The sequence below is a fragment of the Hordeum vulgare genome, chromosome 5H (assembly GCF_904849725.1).
Source record: "Hordeum vulgare subsp. vulgare chromosome 5H, MorexV3_pseudomolecules_assembly, whole genome shotgun sequence".
Lineage (NCBI taxonomy): Eukaryota > Viridiplantae > Streptophyta > Magnoliopsida > Poales > Poaceae > Hordeum > Hordeum vulgare.
Genome location: NC_058522.1, coordinates 550,233,916 through 550,253,665, shown reverse-complemented (window position 1 = coordinate 550,253,665; position 19,750 = coordinate 550,233,916). Strand labels below are relative to the sequence as shown.

Below are 19,750 nucleotides of genomic sequence, written 5' to 3'. Positions count from 1 at the left end.
TAGAGGACGTCTAACTTGTTTTTGCAGGGTATGATTGTGATGTGATATGGCCAATGATGTGATGTGATATATTTGATGTATGAGATGATCATGTTGTAATAGAAATATCGACTTGCACGTCGATGGTACGACAACCGGCAGGAGCCATAGGGTTGTCTTTATACTAACATATGTGCTTGCAGATGCGTTTACTATTTTGCTAGGATGTAGCTTTAGTAGTGATAGCATAAGTAGCACGACAACCCCGATGGCGACACATTGATGGAGATCATGATGATGGAGATCATGTTGTGGCGCCGGTGACAAGAAGATCGTGCCGGTGCTTTGGTGATGGAGATCAAGAAGCACGTGATGATGGCCATATCATGTCACTTATGAATTGCATGTGATGTTAATCCTTTTATGCACCTTATTTTGCTTAGAACGACGGTAGCATTATGAGGTGATCTCTCACTAAAATTTCAAGACGAAATTGTGTTCTCCCCGACTGTGCACCGTTGCTACAGTTCGTCGTTTCGAGACACCACGTGATGATCGGGTGTGATAGACTCAACGTTCACATACAACGGGTGCAAAACAGTTGCACACGCGGAACACTCGGGTTAAGCTTGACGAGCCTAGCATGTGCAGACATGGCCTCGGAACACATGAGACCGAAAGGTCGATCATGAATCATATAGATGATATGATTAGCATAGGGATGCTTACCACTGAAACTACTCCCGACTCACGTGATGATCGGACTTGGGATAGTGTAGGTGGATCATGAACCACTCAAATGACCAGAGAGATGTAATTTTTGAGTGGGAGTTTAGCATGTAATTTGATTAAGTTGAACTCTAATTATCTTGAACATAGTCTAAGTCCATTTTGAATATATTTGTGTTGTAGATCATGGCTCACGCAAGTGTCATCCTGAATTTTAATACGTTCCTAGAGAAAGCTAAGTTGAAAGATGATGGAAGCAACTTTGTAGACTGGGCTCGTAATCTTAAGCTCATCTTACAAGCTGGAAAGAAGGATTATGTCCTTAATGCTGCGCTAGGAGATGAACCACCCGCTACGGCTGATCAGGATGTTAAGAACGCTTGGCTAGCACGTAAGGAGGACTACTCAATAGTTCAATGTGCAGTCTTGTATGGCTTAGAGCCGGGACTTCAACGTCGCTTTGAGCGTCATGGAGCATTTGAGATGTTCCAGGAGTTGAAGTTTATCTTTCAGAAGAACGCCCGGATCGAGAGGTATGAGACCTCCGATAAATTCTATGCTTGCAAGATGGAGGAAAACTCGTCTGTCAGTGAACATGTGCTCAAAATGTCTGGGTACTCAAACCGTCTAGCTGAACTGGGGATTGAACTCCCGCAAGAAGCTATCACTGACAGAATCCTCCAATCACTGCCGCCAAGCTATAAAGGCTTTGTATTGAACTACAACATGCAAGGGATGAACAAGTCTCCCGGCGAGTTGTTTGCGATGCTGAAAGTCGCAGAGTCTGAACTCCGTAAAGAGCATCAAGTGTTGATGGTCAGCAAGACCACTAGTTTCAAGAGAAACGGCAAAGGCAAGAAGGGCAATTCGAAGAAGAGCGGCAAGCCTGTTGCCAATCCGCCGAAGAAACCCAAGGCTGGACCTAAGCCTGAAACAGAGTGCTTCTATTGCAAGGGTATGGGTCACTGGAAGCGCAATTGCCCCAAGTATCTGGCAGATAAGAAGGCGGACAAAGAAAAATCAGGTATATTTGATATACATGTTATTGATGTGTACTTAACCAGCTCTCGTAGTAGTGCCTGGGTATTCGATACCGGTTCTGTTGCTCACATTTGCAACTCGAAGCAGGAACTGCGGAATAGACGAAGGCTGGCGAAAGACGAAGTGACGATGCGCGTAGGAAACGGTTCCAAGGTTGATGCAATCGCCGTCGGCACCGTGTCACTTCAACTACCATCGGGATTAGTGATGAACTTAAATCATTGTTATTTAGTGCCTGCGTTGAGCATGAACATTATATCTGGATCTTGTTTATTGCGAGACGGTTACTCTTTTAAGTCTGAGAATAATGGTTGTTCTATTTCTATGAGTAACATCTTTTATGGTCATGCACCGAATGTGATAGGATTGTTCATATTGAATCTCGATAGCGATACACATATACATAACATTGAGACCAAAAGAGTTAGAGTAAACAATGATAGCGCCATATTTTTGTGGCACTGCCGCTTGGGTCATATTGGTGTAAAGCGCATGAAGAAACTCCATGCTGATGGACTTTTGGAGTCACTTGACTTTGATTCACTTGACACGTGCGAACCATGCCTCATGGGCAAGATGACTAAGACTCCGTTCTCCGGAACAATGGAGCGTGCAAGTGACTTGTTGGAAATCATACATACCGATGTGTGTGGTCCAATGAGCGTGGAGGCACGCGGCGGATATCGTTATTTTCTCACCTTCACTGACGATCTAAGTAGATATGGTTATGTCTACTTGATGAAGCAAAAGTCTGAAACATTTGAAAAGTTCAAGCAATTTCAGAGTGAAGTGGAAAATCATCGTAACAAGAAGATCAAGTTCCTACGGTCTGATCGTGGGGGGTGAGTATCTGAGTTTCGAGTTTGGTACTCACTTAAGACAATGTGGAATTGTTTCGCAATTAACACCGCCTGGAACACCCCAGCGTAATGGTGTGTCCGAACGTCGTAATCGTGCTTTATTAAAAATGGTGCGATCTATGATGTCTCTTACTGATTTGCCGTTATCGTTTCGGGGTTATGCATTAGAAACAGCTGCATTCACTTTAAATAGGGCACCATCAAAATCCGTTGAGACGACACCATACGAACTGTGGTATGGCAAAAGACCAAAGTTGTCGTTTCTTAAAGTTTGGGGATGTGATGCTTATGTCAAAAAGCTTCAGCCTGAAAAGCTGGAACCCAAAGCGGAAAAATGCGTCTTCATAGGTTACCCAAAAGAGACAGTTGGGTACACCTTCTATCTCAAATCCGAGGGCAAAGTGTTTGTTGCTAAGAACGGAACTTTTCTCGAGAAGGAGTTTCTCTCGAGAGAATTGAGTGGGAGGAAGATAGAACTTGACGAGGTTGTCGAACCTTTCATCCCTCTGGATGGTGGCGCAGGGCAAGGGGAAACCTCTGTCATTGCGACGCCGGTTGAGGAGGAAGTTAATGATGATGATCATGAAACTCCAGTTCAAGTTTCTGTTGAACCACGCAGGTCGACGAGATCACGCGCTGCTCCAGAGTGGTACGGTAATCCCGTCTTATCAATCATGTTGTTAGACAACAATGAACCTGCAAATTATGAAGAAGCAATGGTGGGCCCAGATTCCAACAAATGGCTAGAAGCCATGAAATCCGAGATAGGATCCATGTATGAGAACAAAGTGTGGACTTTGGAGATACTACCTGAGGGCCGCAAGGCTATTCAGAACAAATGGATCTTTAAGAAGAAGACGGACGCTGACGGTAATGTGACCGTTTATAAAGCTCGACTTGTGGCAAAGGGTTTTTCGCAAGTTCCAGGAATTGACTACGATGAGACTTTCTCTCCCGTAGCGCTGCTTAAGTCCGTCAGAATCATGTTAGCAATAGCTGCATTTTTCGATTATGAAATCTGGCAGATGGATGTCAAAACGGCGTTCCTTAACGGTTTCCTTAAGGAAGAGTTGTGTATGATACAACCCGAAGGTTTTGTCGATCCTAAAATGCTGACAAGGTGTGCAAGCTCCAGCGATCCATTTATGGACTGGTGCAAGCATCTCGGAGTTGGAACAAACGTTTTGATGAGGTGATCAAAGCATTCGGGTTTATACAAGTGGTTGGAGAATCTTGTATTTACAAGAAAGTGAGTGGGAGCTCTGTGGCGTTTCTAATATTATATGTGGATGACATATTACTGATTGGAAACAACGTAGAGCTTTTGGAGAGCATAAAAGGTTACTTGAATAAAAGTTTCTCTATGAAGGACCTAGGAGAAGCTGCTTACATTCTAGGCATTAAGATCTATAGGGATAGATCAAAACGCCTGATAGGACTTTCACAAAGCACATACCTTGATAAAGTTTTGAAGAGGTTCAAAATGGAACAGTCCAAGAAAGGATTCTTGCCAGTGTTACAAGGTACGAGATTGAGTAAGACTCAGTGCCCAGCAACTGATGAAGATAGAGAGCATATGCGCTCCGTCCCCTATGCTTCAGCCATAGGTTCTATCATGTATGCGATGTTGTGCACTAGACCGGATGTTAGCCTGGCCATAAGTATGGCAGGTAGGTTCCAGAGTAATCCAGGAGTGGATCACTGGACGGCGGTCAAGAATATCCTGAAGTACCTGAAAAGGACTAAGGAGATGTTTCTCGTGTATGGAGGTGACGAAGAGCTCGCCGTAAAAGGTTACGTCGATGCAAGCTTTGACACAGATCCGGACGACTCTAAGTCGCAAACCGGATACGTATTTATTCTTAATGGGGGTGCAGTAAGCTGGTGCAGTTCCAAGCAAAGCGTCGTAGCAGATTCTACATGTGAAGCAGAGTACATGGCTGCCTCGGAGGCGGCTAAGGAGGGTGTCTGGATGAAGCAGTTCATGACGGATCTTGGAGTGGTGCCAAGTGCACTGGATCCGATAACCTTGTTCTGTGACAACACTGGTGCCATTGCCCTGGCAAAGGAACCAAGGTTTCACAAGAAGACCAGACACATCAAACGACGCTTCAACCTTATCCGCGACTACGTCGAGGAGGAGGACGTAAATATATGCAAAGTGCACACGGATCTGAATGTAGCAGACCCGCTGACTAAACCTCTTCCACGGCAAAAACATGATCGACACCAGAACTGTATGGGTGTTAGATTTATTACAATGTAATTCACATGGTGATGTGAGGGCTAGATTATTGACTCTAGTGCAAGTGGGAGACTGTTGGAATTATGCCCTAGAGGCAATAATAAATGTATAATTATTATTATAATTCCTGTATCAAGATAATAGTTTATTATCCATGCTATAATTGTATTGAATGAAGACTCATTTACATGTGTGGATACATAGACAAAACACCGTCCCTAGCATGCCTCTAGTTGGCTAGCCGGTTGATCAATGATAGTCAGTGTCTTCTGATTATGAACAAGGTTTTGTTGCTTGATAACTGGATCACGTCATTGGGAGAATCACGTGATGGACTAGACCCAAACTAATAGACGTAGCATGTTGATCGTGTCATTTTGTTGCTACTGTTTTCTGCGTGTCAAGTATTTATTCCTATGACCATGAGATCATATAACTCACTGACACCGGAGGAATGCTTTGTGTGTATCAAACGTCGCAACGTAACTGGGTGACTATAAAGATGCTCTACAGGTATCTCCGAAGGTGGTAGTTGAGTTAGTATGGATCAAGACTGGGATTTGTCACTCCGTATGACGGAGAGGTATCTCAGGGCCCACTCGGTAATACAACATCACACACAAGCCTTGCAAGCAATGTAACTTAGTGTAAGTTGCGGGATCTTGTATTACGGAACGAGTAAAGAGACTTGCCGGTAAACGAGATTGAAATAGGTATGCGGATACTGACGATCGAATCTCGGGCAAGTAACATACCGAAGGACAAAGGGAATGACATACGGGATTATACGAATCCTTGGCACTGAGGTTCAAACGATAAGATCTTCGTAGAATATGTAGGATCCAATATGGGCATCCAGGTCCCGCTATTGGATATTGACCGAGGAGTCTCTCGGGTCATGTCTACATAGTTCTCGAACCCGCAGGGTCTGCACACTTAAGGTTCGACGTTGTTTTATGCGTATTTGAGTTATATGGTTGGTTACCGAATGTTGTTCGGAGTCCCGGATGAGATCACGGACGTCACGAGGGTTTCCGGAATGGTCCGGAAACGAAGATTGATATATAGGATGACCTCATTTGATTACCGGAAGGTTTTCGGAGTTACCGGGAATGTACCGGGAATGACGAATGGGTTCCGGGGGTTCACCGGAGGGGGGCAACCCACTCCGGGGAAGCCCATAGGTATTTGTGGGGGTCACACCAGCCCTTAGTGGGCTGGTGGGACAGCCCATCAAATCCTATGCGCCAAGGAAGAGAAAACATCAAAGGAAAGAAAAAAAAGGGAGAGGTGGGAAGGGGGAAGGACTCCCTCCCACCAAACCAAGTAGGACTCGGTTTGGGGGGGGAGAGTCCTCCCCCCTGGCTCGGCCGACCCCTTGGGGTTCCCTTGGACCCCAAGGCAAGGTCCCCCTCCCTCCTCCTATATATATGGGGCTTTTAGGGCAGATTTGAGACGACTTTCTCACGGCTGCCCGACCACATACCTCCATAGTTTTTCCTCTAGATCGTGTTTCTGCGGAGCTCGGGCGGAGCCCTGCTGAGACAAGATCATCACCAACCTCCGGAGCGCCGTCACGCTGCCGGAGAACTCTTCTACCTCTCCGTCTCTCTTGCTGGATCAAGAAGGCCGAGATCATCGTCGAGCTGTACGTGTGCTGAACGCGGAGGTGCCGTCCGTTCGGTACTAGATCGTGGGACTGATCGCGGGATTGTTCGCGGGGCGGATCGAGGGACGTGAGGACGTTCCACTACATCAACCGCGATCTCTAATCGCTTCTGCTGTACGATCTACAAGGGTACGTAGATCACTCATCCCCTCTCGTAGATGGACATCACCATGATAGGTCTTCGTGCGCGTAGGAAAATTTTTGTTTCCCATGCGACGTTTCCCAACAACAACTAACTCTATTGGACCAACCTCAAAAGATCTACAAATCAAAAGGCACAAGCAAGACAAGACAGCAACAAAATATTACAGATTCCAGACTCAGAAATATTTCAGCTCCTCCAAATCAACACTATTTCTAGAAACTTGAGGGCTATCAAACCACACCTAAACATGCATTTCTATTGCAACCAAAAATACCAGGGGCTAGTCTAAACACCCAAGAACAACTCCCTAGTTGACAACTTAATCAAATGAAGCACGGAATAAATCCTACGAATTAAACAAAAGGGCATCACGGCAAAATATTTGCGCGAACTAACTTGCTCAAAAGCTAAAACTAATTGCACAGAAAAATCCCATGTATTTTTCTATCCCGGAAACATATATAAATATGTGGGGTTGCACAACAAAATAAAGCCACACATAAATATGAGAAAAAATAACCTATATACGGGAAAATAAACTACCGGCAAACCCTACACGTAAAAATACCAATGACCGCTCTAAAATACATGGAATAATAGTTCCTAAAACATGAACATTTATTCTACGGCATACGGATAACCCGGTCTTGCGCGAAAAAATAATTACGGGCACTATTCTAATGGGACAGCACGTTACTCTAGGCAAATAGTGGGTCAAACCCCATCAACCATTTATGCAAGTTGCAAAAACGGATACTACGCGAAATTCTACACCAAAACCATATATTACTCGCTTCGTTCCGACTAACGGATTAAAATCTATGAACGTTTTAATATACGTATATCTGTGGAATAAATCTAATTCGGAAAAACACCTAAATACATAACGGGCCAAATCTACCTAATGCTACAGGGGGGAAGAGGCTCACCTTGGGCTCGGGTTAACGACCCAAGAGAGGAGGCCGAGGCAGGCCGCTAGGGAGGCCTGGGAGGAGCTGGGCCGTCGGGAGGCAGGGCGCTCGCCCAACTCGCACGCGAGGCCCAGGCACACGAGGCGCCGGTCGTCGTTCCTGGGGAGGCCTCCTCGTCCTCCCGTGAGGAGCCGTGGCGGCGCAGGAGGGATCCGCCGGAGGAGCTCCGGTCTCGGCAGCAAGGGGGAACCAGCGGGGAATGGCGGCACGGGATGGATCCGGCCACCGGGGCTCCATTCCCGGTGGTGCCGGCGCGAGGAGGAAGTCGGGCAGGGAGATCGGCCGGCGGGGCGGCGAGCACTGGTTGCAGTCACAGGCGGCGGCGAGATGCAGCGGGGCGGTGGCTGTCGACGCGGGAGGCGGTCGGGTACGGCGCGGCCGACGGGGAAGGCGCGGGAGACGCGCGCGGTGGCTCGCGGCGGCGCGAGGGGAGCACGGGAGGCGGCGGCGGCGGCGGATGGGCCTCGCCCGGGCCCGATCTGGGCTCGGCGGGCCTGGCGGCTGGTGGGAGGCTGAGGGGAGAGAGAGAGGCGGTGGAATGCGGCTAGGGTTTGCACGGGTTTCGAGGTGGAGGAGGGGGTTGTCTAAAAAAATATGATGGAGGGGGTATTTATAGAGAAAAGAGGGGCTCGGTTAACCGGAATCGCGTTCCGGATCCAACCGTGCGGTCGGATTCGGACGATTCCGCACGCGGGAATGGGTACGTGGCCGTGTAGGGGGATATCCGGGGACGAGAGGGAGAACGGGCGGCGCGGCAACGAATTTTAAAACACCGATAATCGTCCGACAGTAGACCGAATACGGTGCTGCTACGGTTGACCGTTCAGGTACCAGACGGTCTCCAATCGGGACGAAATTCGACAGGCGACCTAGCTATATTGAAATAAGACCGCACGTCAAATCTCAACCCGATCAGAGAAAGTTTTACGCACACTTTTAAAACAGGGTTTCGAACGATGCCGCGGGCGCGTGCGAGTGCGGTCGGGCTCAGAACGGACAACGACGAGAACCGGCAACTAGCAACGGATGCAAGTTTTGAAAACTGGCGGCAACGGAGATGCCGATGCAATGCTGATGATGCGCATGATGCGATGATGATGCGACAAAATAAAACAGACACACGACGAAAACGGAAAGGAAAGGGAATCTTCTGGAACGTCGGCATCGGGCTGTCACATGCTCTTAGGGGTGGGCACTATAAAACCGAAAATCGAAAAACCAAACCAAACCGAACTGTATTAACAGATTTGTCGGTTTATTTTGTGGTTTGATTTTTGGTTCGGTGGAAAATTTTAAGGTTGTTCGGTGTTTTGTTTTTGTTCGGTTTTTGGTGCCCAGAAACCGAATAGACCGAACAAACCGATATGTTGGATACCTCATGTAATACATTGTTTCCGAAAGTTCAACAGTACGGATGCATCACACATTTCTCCGCACATAATACATTTCATGTTTTTTCTACTTAATTATGGTTACTAGTTTGGTTGACCGAATAAACCATATAATGATATTAAGGTTGCTAAACTTGTGATTATCTTTTTGCATGTTATACAATCCAAATCAGTGATATCGAGTCATTACACTTATACTGACAAGTGCATGAATTTTGGTTTTTCGGTTAACCGAACAAACCGAACCGATATATTATGGTTAATATGGTTTGGTTTCTAAATTTTGAATGATTATTTTGGTTTCTATTTCTTCAAAACCGAAATTATATAGAACCGAATAAACCGAACCGTATTAACCATATAAACCGAACGCCCAACACTAAGTGCGCTACCCCTCATCAAGGCCCCGACATCTAAGGGCTCGATCAATAAGGTTTGAAGTGTACATTACTGATAACGTATGTAATGATATTCATGACCATTAGCTGAGCGCTCGCCCGTTGGCCTCTCTGGATATGGTTTCTGGTCTCCTGTGTCGACTGAATCTTCCGAGTCAAAGTTGGTTGTCGAGTGAAGGGTAATATCTTCTGAGTGACTTTGTACCGAGTAACTTTTTAGGTGCCATGATCATCCAGTCGGAATCTTCTTTGTGACTCTTTAGCTAATAATGAGGTACCCTTAGGTATGACACTTAGGTCAGGCCTGTGACCCTAGCCTAGGTACATATCCTCATCATCAGCTATGACCACTTTCTCAAAGCATTGTAGGGAAGCATTGCGCATTTTCATGTCATGTTTTTTCATTTCCTTCTGTCCAATCATGCACCATATTTTCTTGAAGAACAATATCTCAACAAGAAACAAGCGAGCAAGTAAAACTTTCTTCATTTTAGAAAGAATTCTTCTTTTCACAAAGTAATTGAAAGAACATGCGGCCAATCGAACCAACAAAGAAATGAGGCAACCTGCATACGTTACCAACAGGCCGGCCCAATAGATCGCTTCCTTCACGCGAGTTAGAGTTCGGCGTTGCACAAGCGGCACATGACCGCTCACGAAAGGGAGAGCGAGATGGTAGTTTGTACTTGGCTGGTGTGGACTCGGCCGGTTGGCTACCCAACCGAGTTGCGAGATACTTCTTCTGTGCCTAAATAATTATAGTTGGAAAAAAATAGACTATTCTTTTTAAAATACAATTATTTAGATACAGAGGAAGTAGTTTGATTAAAGAAACCAAATCAACTTCTCTTTTTCTTGTCTCAGTTCAGATTTTTACTGAAACAATAAAGGTTTATTGGAGAAATACACTTGAATCAGATTTAACTAGACACACTTCTCAAGCAAACATAATTCGTGACAAATTGCGGTCGATATAGAAAAATAGCGAGGAGAGATGCCACCATTTCAAAGCTAATTAAGGCCTCGATCGGAGATACTCCGCTCCACAGCTCCACTCCGGGGAGCCGGTGGAGTTTTAGTTGATATTTGCGGAGCGTTACTTACCGGTTCCGCAGCTCTCCGGAGCTGGTGGGATTTCGAATGGACCCTAAGTTTCACCGGTGCACCGGAGTTAAATTGTTTTTCCACACATGTTAAATGCGCCAACTAAAAATCAAAGATCAACAAGCCCCACGCACCAAAAAAAAAACCCAAGATTTCCCACCCTTTGGCGGCTCTACCATTCTTCGCCGATCGAAATCGCACCAGCAGCCGCGGTTCGAAACGAAATTCGAAAAACCCCACGTCCACTCACAGCGCCGCTTGCGCCCTGACCCAACCGCGGTTACCCATCTCCAACCGCGGTTAGTAAAAGCAACCGGGGGCGCGCGCGGTTTGCAGGAAGGCCCTCGCGCCGTCGCGCATTTCCGCGGCCGCCCCCCGCCGCGCGCGCGTTCTGATCCGCGCACCCCGAGAGCGAGCCCAGATATTTTCTTCTGTGACTCTAAGCAACGGCGTTTTACACGCGGGTCCGTGATGAACCGCGAAATTCGATAAAGCTCCCCCTCCTCCCCCCACGTACGGACCACGCCATGCGCTCACCACCTCGCTCGCTCGCTCGCTTAGGGTTTCGTTCGCCACCCGCTTGCTCACCGCCTATAAAAGTAGCCTCCTCCGCCCTCCCCTCCCACCAACTCACCCGCCACCGTCCTCATCCGCTCCGCTCCTTTCTTCCTCTCCAATCCACCGCCGCCGCCACCACCGTAGCGTAGCGTAGCTCTCTCTCTCTCTCTTGCCATGGCCTACCGCGGAGGCGGAGGCCGGGGAGGCCGCGGCGACCAGCAGCAGTACGGCAGAGGGCGTGGCGGCGCGCCGGCGGGAGGCCGCTTCGTGTGGCCGCCTCCGGGCGCGCCCTCGTCGGCGCCGCGCCCCGTCGCGCCGGCGCCCTACGCGCCCGCTGTCGCCGTCTACCACAACCCGAACGCCACGGGGCCTCACCAGGGTGTCTACCAGCACGGCGTCGTCTACCGCGGCCCCGCGCCGCCCGTCTCCTCCACGCCGGTCACCATCCGCGCGCCCTCGCCCACGCCGGCCACCGTCCGCGCGCCTTCTCCGACCGCGCCCCCGTTCCTGCCGGCCCGCGTCTCGGCACCTGCACCGACCCCCGCCGCCGTCGCCAAGGAGCTGGAGCAGAAGCTCTTCGTCACCGAGACCGCGCTGGCGCCACCCGCCGCCGCGGCCGCGGCGGCCGTCGCGGCTGCACAGGTGGACCAGCTCGAGGAGGAGAAGGCCCCCGAGGTGGACCTGGCGCCGGTCTCCAAGAAGGGGCTCGCACACCCCGCGCGCCCCGGCGCCGGCACCGTCGGCAAGAAGGTGATGATCCGCGCCAACCACTTCCTCGTCAACGTCGCCGACAACAACCTCTTCCACTACGATGTGAGCAGCTCCCTCTCCCCCTCCCTGCGTACCTTCTCCGTTCACGTACGTACTAGCTACTCCTTGTTCAGATCTGGCGCTCCCTGCGTACGTTTATCTGTTGCCCGACCGCATCCATAGATCTACGCTTGTATTGATCGTACGTGTTGTTCTCCTCCGTTAGCTGCTTCGTTTATTTGCATGCGACGTGCGTCTCGGACCGCATCCATCCATCCATGGGTGTTTTGGTCGAGCGCTGCTACACACGTACGCCTTGGTCTTTCCTTCTTTTTTCTGCTGCCTTTAATCTTGCCGTTTTGGAAGATGCATGAATGGTTTCTCACTTTCTCCTGTTACTGGTTTCCTCCATGCAAAAGCCATCCAATATAGGGCTTCTATTTCTGTTTTCTTGGAAACTACTGTAGCTAGTAACAGTAGTATAGTCATTTTTTTGGCAAGCTATCCTCGTGGTGCCGATCTCTTTTGGCTCAAGCAAAGCCGCCCACCTTTATCTTTGATCTGCTGCGTCTTTTTCTGGCATTCTTGCATGGTTTTGGCCCCGGTTACTGGTTTGCCCATGGGTTTTTTGGTCTGGTCCCTGTCCTCGTCTGGCGACAAAGAGGCAAAGCAACGTACCAACAGAACTTGACCATGGTCCTGCATCTTCTTTGGACGTGGTTGCCATGCATTTTTGGCAAAGCAGGAGGCCACCTTTGTTGCCGGTGCAGTTTTGTGATCCGTTCGGCGTCTGCAGCTTTTGTTTTCGTCTTTGCTTCGCTGCATGCATGCAACGCAGAGGCCTTTGTCGCCCTTGCCACCTTTGTTGCCGGTGCAGTTTTCGCATGCATAATGAGATGTCCAAATTAATGTCCTGCTGCAGGTTTCCATTAACCCGGAGTCAAAATCAAGAGCTGTCAACAGGGAGGTGCTCAGCGAGCTAATCAAGGTGCACGGCAAGACATCCCTTGGCGGCAAATTGCCTGCCTACGATGGAAGAAAGAGCCTTTACACCGCAGGCTCACTTCCTTTCGAGTCAGAGGAGTTCTCGGTTACACTGGTTGATCCGGAAAAGAAAGACAAAGAAAGGTCGATCAGATCTGCATTCTGCAACATATATACATACAAGTGCGGTTAACTTCCTTATGCATTGTGTTTGTAGCTGCTAACTTGCTCCCCCTCTTCATTTGCAGGGCTGAAAGGGAATACAAGATCACCATTAGAATTGCTGGGAGGACAGACCTGTACCACCTCCAGCAGTTCCTCAAAGGAAGGCAGAGGGATATGCCTCAAGAAACCATACAAGTGCTTGATGTTGTCCTCAGGGAGTCACCATCCTGGAAGTACGACATCCACATTCAAGCAATTTTTTTGCTATCAGATTTACCTGATCATACTTGCTAGTTTTCTTGAGCCCTAACACTGCCTTTTCATTGCAGCTATGTCACAGTGTCCAGATCATTCTTCTCAACCACTTTTGGTCACAGAGGAGACATTGGTGAAGGTTTGGAGTGCTGGAGAGGTTACTACCAGAGCTTACGCCCAACACAGATGGGCCTTTCGCTCAATATTGGTACTCCCCTCCCCTGTCTCTCACTGCTACTGTTATCTGATTGCTGTTTTTTGTAGCCTTATTTATCTGATGATCTGAACTTCCATGATTCAGATATCTCTGCAACATCCTTCTTCAAGCCTGTCACGGTGGTCCAATTTGTGCTAGAGTTCCTCAACTTACGTGATGCCTCGCGACCTCTGACAGATAGGGACCGTGTCAAGGTCAGCTAGTTTTAGAGAACATGCTATGCACACTGTAACCTGTTGTTGGCTGTAAATACCTGACGAATCTCTTTCGTACCAACTTTATGCAGATAAAGAAAGCACTCCGTGGGGTGCGTGTTGAAACAAACCACCAAGAAGATCAAATCAGAAGATACAAGATAACGGGGATCACTCCTATTCCCATGAGCCAGCTCATGTAATGATCTGTCCTCGCATGCTATAGTATTTTCCATTATGTCTTCTATCTCTATCTTCTGGAGCAACTAATCAGGATTGCTGGAATATCAGAAAGATGTGTAGTTGTGTAGATTTTCAGCTTATTGCTTCTTCATTGATATTGGTGCGTCAGGAATTAGTTAGGGGAATAATTTTGTTTACAACATTCGTCCAGTACTAGTGGCATATGCATATGATTTCTGCAACATAGCAAATATCTGTTTGTGCCAAGTTGTTGCCTGTTCATAATTTCCCATATGAATGTTTATACCACAGTTTCCTTTTGAGCATCTATCCATGATTATTATTCCCTTTCTAATATATCTCACTTTACTCCTGTTACTTTTGTGGTTGTTGTTAGATTTCCTGTTGATGAGAGAGGAACAAGAATGTCAGTTGTTCAGTACTTCAAGCAAAGATATGACTACAATCTGAAGTACACTACTTGGCCCTGCCTGCAGTCTGGAAGTGATGCTCGGCCTGTATATTTGCCTATGGAGGTACTGTATCCATCACTGTTTCCTCATATTTGAATTAGACATTGCATGCTGAGTGTTCTCTACAAATTGATTGCAGGCGTGCAAGATTGTTGAAGGGCAAAGGTACTCTAAGAAATTGAATGACAAGCAGGTCACTAACATACTTAGAGCTACCTGTCAACGTCCCCAGCAGAGGGAGCAAAGCATTCGTGAGGTATGAACCTGTTGTCAACTGTATTCTGTAAATACCAGTCCATATATCTTTAAACATCTAGTAGATCTTTCCATTCTGTTGTAACTCATGTAGTTAGGAATGTCCTTTTCAAGGCATACATGTCATGTTTGCCTGTAATGTGCATTCTTTCTCATAACATTCTTTTTCACACTGTAGATGGTTCTGCACAACAAGTATGCCGAGGACAAGTTTGCTCAGGAGTTTGGAATCAAGGTCTGCAGTGACCTTGTCGCTGTTCCAGCCCGTGTGCTGCCTCCCCCCATGGTAAGAGTCCTGCATTTTTTCCCATTCTCTAAGCTGCTTAACTGGAAGGATTGTGTAGTGTAATCACATCCTCTGTATCTGTTTCAGTTGAGATATCATGATTCTGGAAAGGAGAAAACCTGTGCGCCAAGTGTTGGGCAATGGAACATGATTAACAAGGTATTTTCCTTTTCATTGTCTTCACTCCCAAGTTTACTAAGCATTGCCTTTTCTTGGTACTAAATACATGGAGAACTTGTTGAGTTTCTTCTTTATTTGTTATCAATGTATTGAAAAATGATAGGTCATTTTTTTGTATGTATAGCAACTCAAATTATTTTTGCGTGTTCGCACTTTGTTCATTATTTGGTTTTCACACTAGTTACTTAACTGAAAGCCTGTTGAGCTTGTTTGTGACTTGTCCCATTATTTCGTATGTAGCACATATGTGACGTCGATGATAGTAAAAATGATAGATCTCATTTGTATATTGTTTTCCCTGCAGAAAATGATTAATGGAGGAATCATAGATAACTGGGCTTGTGTGAGTTTTTCACGCATGCGTCCTGAGGAGGTACACAGGTTCTGTTGTGATCTGATTCAGATGTGCAATATGGCTGGAATGGTAAAAGCTTGCATTGCTTTCCTGTTTCTTAGGCATTTATGATTTATGTTTCTATGTTACAGCTGACTGAGTTGTGTTGTCCAACCCTGCAGTCTGTCAATCCAAGGCCACTTGTAGACAACCGATCAGCTAACCCCAACCACATCGAGAATGCTTTGAGGGATGTGTGCAGGAGGACTACCGAAATGCTAAACAAACAAGGAGACAAGAAACAGTTGCAACTGTTAATCGTAATCCTACCTGAAGTCAGTGGTTCTTATGGTATGCATACGCCTCCTCTGGTCAATCCCCTTCCACATTCTCTTGGATTTCTGTAGATTTATGTGTGTGCCCTGTTTAATTTTGCAGGGAAAATCAAGAAGGTTTGCGAGACTGATCTTGGGATCGTGTCTCAGTGTTGCCTGCCAAGGCATGCTATGAGACCGAACAAGCAATATCTGGAGAATGTTGCACTCAAAATCAATGTGAAGGTAACATAACCACCCGGTCCATGTTTTACATTCAGTTTCCATGGAATTTGTTGATTCTATGTCTACTTCGTTTTCTGTTAAATGTGATAATTCTGTGTCTTAACTAGGTCGGAGGACGCAACACGGTCCTGGAGAGAGCTTTTGTGCGAAATGGCATACCGTTTGTGTCTGAAGTCCCAACAATCATCTTTGGTGCTGATGTTACACACCCCCCACCTGGAGAGGACTCTGCATCATCTATTGCTGCGGTTAGTTTTTCCCACAGTTAACAGTTTGTCATCAATTCGGTATTTGTTTCTATCTGATTTGATCTTTCAAATACTAGAACGGCCATCATGCATGCACATACCTGTTGAGTACAAATATACTTAGCTGTTTCTTTTATTGGATTGATGTAGGTGGTGGCATCAATGGACTGGCCAGAGATCACCAAGTACAGAGGTCTTGTCTCTGCTCAACCACACAGGCAGGAGATAATCGAAGACCTCTTCAGTGTCACCAAAGATCCACAGAGGGGTGATGTCAATGGTGGCATGATCAGGTGAGTTTTGCGATTAGGCAGAGGCGATCACTATCAATTGCCATATGGATCAACTGCTAACCTGACATCGTTTTCTCTACAGGGAGTTACTGATTGCGTTCCGCAGGAAGACAGGCCGGAGGCCTGAGAGGATATTGTTCTACAGGTATATATATGTGCCCAAAATCAGGAAACTCTTTTCATCCTGTCCAGTCAATGGAGCTGACTAACTGACTGATCATTCTCATCATATACAGGGATGGTGTGAGTGAAGGCCAATTCAGCCATGTCCTGCTTCATGAAATGGACGCAATCAGGAAGGTGAGTGACATGCAACTTTCTGTTTTGGCCTACCTCCCCTGATGTTATATCCTTGGTTATCCTCATTCTGATGGTTTTCTACGTTGCTGTTGCAAGGCCTGTGCCTCTTTGGAGGAGGGGTATATGCCCCCAGTCACCTTCGTCGTTGTCCAGAAAAGGCATCACACGAGGCTGTTCCCTGAGGTTCATGGGAGGCGTGAAATGACTGACAAGAGTGGGAACATACTTCCAGGTTAGCAAATACACCGGTATTTCAATGTCACTGATAAACATCTAAGTATATGCTACTTGTTGAAGCATTGCGGACTGTGATTGGGTGCACATTTGTGTTTCTGTTGCCTTGCAGGAACTGTGGTTGACCTCATGATTTGCCACCCAACAGAGTTTGATTTCTACTTGTGCAGCCATGCTGGCATTCAGGTACCAACTTTGCCCACATGTCCATTTTTTCCTATGCACTTTATCTTCAATGCTTGCAATTGCATACTGAGTGTGTTTGTCAAATGCTCCTCAGGGAACTAGCAGGCCGACTCATTACCATGTTCTTTATGATGAGAATCACTTCACAGCCGACGCTCTTCAGTCACTGACCAACAATCTCTGCTACACGTAATCCTCTCTCTGTCTCTCTCTCTCCCCAGTCCCCACCCCATCTCTCTTTCTCTCTCTGTTGTATTTATGAGTCTGATTATGGTTTAATTCTGATCCATATGCAGCTATGCTCGTTGCACTCGTGCGGTCTCAGTTGGTGAGTTTCCTTTTCAGTTTTCTGCCTTAATTTACTGCAACTTTCATCTGTACTTTCTCTCTCTCAAAGTAGATCATTCTCCTCTGGGCATTAATACTAGTAGCCTGGGAGCATCTGCCTTATGTCTTCTGCTATTGGATTAGTATTGTTTTTTTTGCTTATCCTGATAGTCCTAGCAGCTGTAGACTTGTAGTAATTCGGCAGTAGTTTACCTTGTTATGTGCCTGTTCTGATACAAATTGGCGATCCAACCGCACTGTTTCCTTGAACTCCTTGATGAATCTGTGCTTAAGGCCTTTGGTCTAAAACTCTAAATTAGCATGCACTTGCTGAAAACGAGCCTTTGTTTATGAATGAAATACTTTGTAGTTTTCATTCCTCTGGTAGCTTTGATGAATAGACTTAGACTCCACTAGTAGTTTGCATTGCTCTGCTAGTTTACATGAATACACTGAGTAGTTTCCATTCCTTTGTTCTGTGTCATCTATGTTTACAATGAAATGAACAACACAGAAGCAACCCCACTTGCTGTTTTAAGACTTTGGTTTTGGTATACTTGAATAGCCTAGATGTTGCTCTATTTTTACCCCCTGTGACATTTACCTCCAGAAGAAGCTTAACTTGGCTGACCTTGCTATGCAGTCCCACCGGCGTACTATGCCCATCTCGCGGCATTCCGTGCACGCTACTACGTGGAAGGGGACAGCTCGGACGGCGGGTCGACCCCCGGGAGCAGCGGGCAGGCGGCGATTGCGCGGGATGGCCCTGTGGAGGTGCGCCAGCTCCCAAAGATCAAGGAGAACGTCAAGGACGTGATGTTCTACTGCTGAGCTCCTGTTGAGCTGTTCCTTGTGCGTACCCTGAGTTTGTTCTTCGTGAGAGAGAGAGAGAGAGAGAGAGACCGAGATGGCTATGACTCTGTTTTGGCGACTTGGCCGTGGAGCCTGTTGCTCGTAGTGCTAGTATTATCTTAGAGTACCATTTTGAAGTTGCCAGGATACCTATCTATGACTGACCCTTTGTTACCTTCAGCTTATTTGAGACTTATCCAATGCAAGTGCTTCAAGTTACCAAGTGGTTTTGCTAGTTGCCCTGTTGATCTGTGTTATTCTCATCTTTTGGTTTTTAAGTTTGAAATTTTCGGCTTGGTATCTGGTGAACTACTTTGTTTCTGGACTTTGCGCGAACAGGTCCAAGTCAGAGCAGCAACTTGTTTGAGTTGCTCTTGGCTTGCACTTAGCCTTGTCCAGAACCAAATTGGTCAGCCAGATTCCACAGCCGGCTTGGCCTTTGCGCACTGCATCTATTGATTTTACTTCTCCGTTTCTTTGATTTCAGAGAGAACTTCTCATCTCATAGAGTCTTGCAGGTAGAGTATTTTCAGTGGAGTATTTAAACACAAGTCATCATTGGAGTAGAACTTTTCACAAGCACCAGGCTGAACCTTCTTTTATCCAATGAATTTTAAGAAGTCAGGATTTCTAATTGAATTTTCAACTTTTCACAAGAACGAATTTGAAGTTTTACTGATCACAATGCCTAACATGTTTGTACAATGTGGTCACAAGCTTCACAGCACACTTTAATTCCTTTTGTTTAGATTTTTAAGTTGCTCTTGGCTTGGACTTAGGCTTGCCCACTTGTAAATTGGTCAGCCAGTTGTAGATTGCATAGTCGGGTGGTTTTTGCCCAATGCATCTTTGCTCTTACTGCTCCGGTTAACATAAGAGCTTTTGTAGACAGAAGAATTCCATGTGGAGTTATTTAGTCACTTGAGTGCTGTTGCTTCAAAGGAGCAACACTTTTCGAAGCCATCAGACCGCACCTTTCTTTTTCAAATGAAATTCAATAAGGCAGGATTTTAATCCCAACAATGAATTTCATAGTTAGTACGCATAGATCACAAAGATTCATAGCCTTGTGCCGTTCTAAACTTGTAGCTTTTTTAAGCTTCAGGCTATACTTTTTGTGTTGCTTGATAAGTAAAATTTCTGTTTGTGCCAAAAAACACATATAGGTTATGACAGGCTTCACAACACAGCTAAGAATTTACGATAAGATCCAAACATGACGACCTTCACAACACAGTTCAGCTAATGGTTAGCCTGTCATGAGCACGGCACAAATATGCTTCAGCTCATTTTTCTGGTCAACTTTTAAGATGCATACCTGACTACAACCTGCTATTTGTGCGAACCTATGTGTGCATGAGCTATGCTTCTAACAATAATTATC

The 19,750-nt window shown here is 46.5% G+C and overlaps 1 protein-coding gene across 1 annotated transcript; it reads left to right on the top strand.

The window, feature by feature from the left end:
• Positions 1–11,249: 11,249 nt before the first annotated feature.
• Positions 11,250–18,585, top strand: LOC123398927 (protein argonaute MEL1-like). The gene is made up of 22 exons (XM_045093369.1): positions 11,250–11,903; positions 12,763–12,968; positions 13,073–13,222; positions 13,319–13,452; positions 13,546–13,655; positions 13,748–13,854; positions 14,236–14,374; positions 14,451–14,567; positions 14,745–14,852; positions 14,940–15,011; positions 15,337–15,456; positions 15,549–15,717; positions 15,805–15,926; positions 16,034–16,174; positions 16,325–16,467; positions 16,550–16,612; positions 16,704–16,767; positions 16,864–16,999; positions 17,114–17,187; positions 17,282–17,376; positions 17,484–17,515; positions 18,158–18,585. The coding sequence occupies exons 1-22, from the start codon at positions 11,265–11,267 to the stop codon at positions 18,343–18,345; spliced, it is 3,129 nt and encodes a 1,042-aa protein (XP_044949304.1). The 5' UTR covers positions 11,250–11,264; the 3' UTR covers positions 18,346–18,585.
• Positions 18,586–19,750: the final 1,165 nt, after the last annotated feature.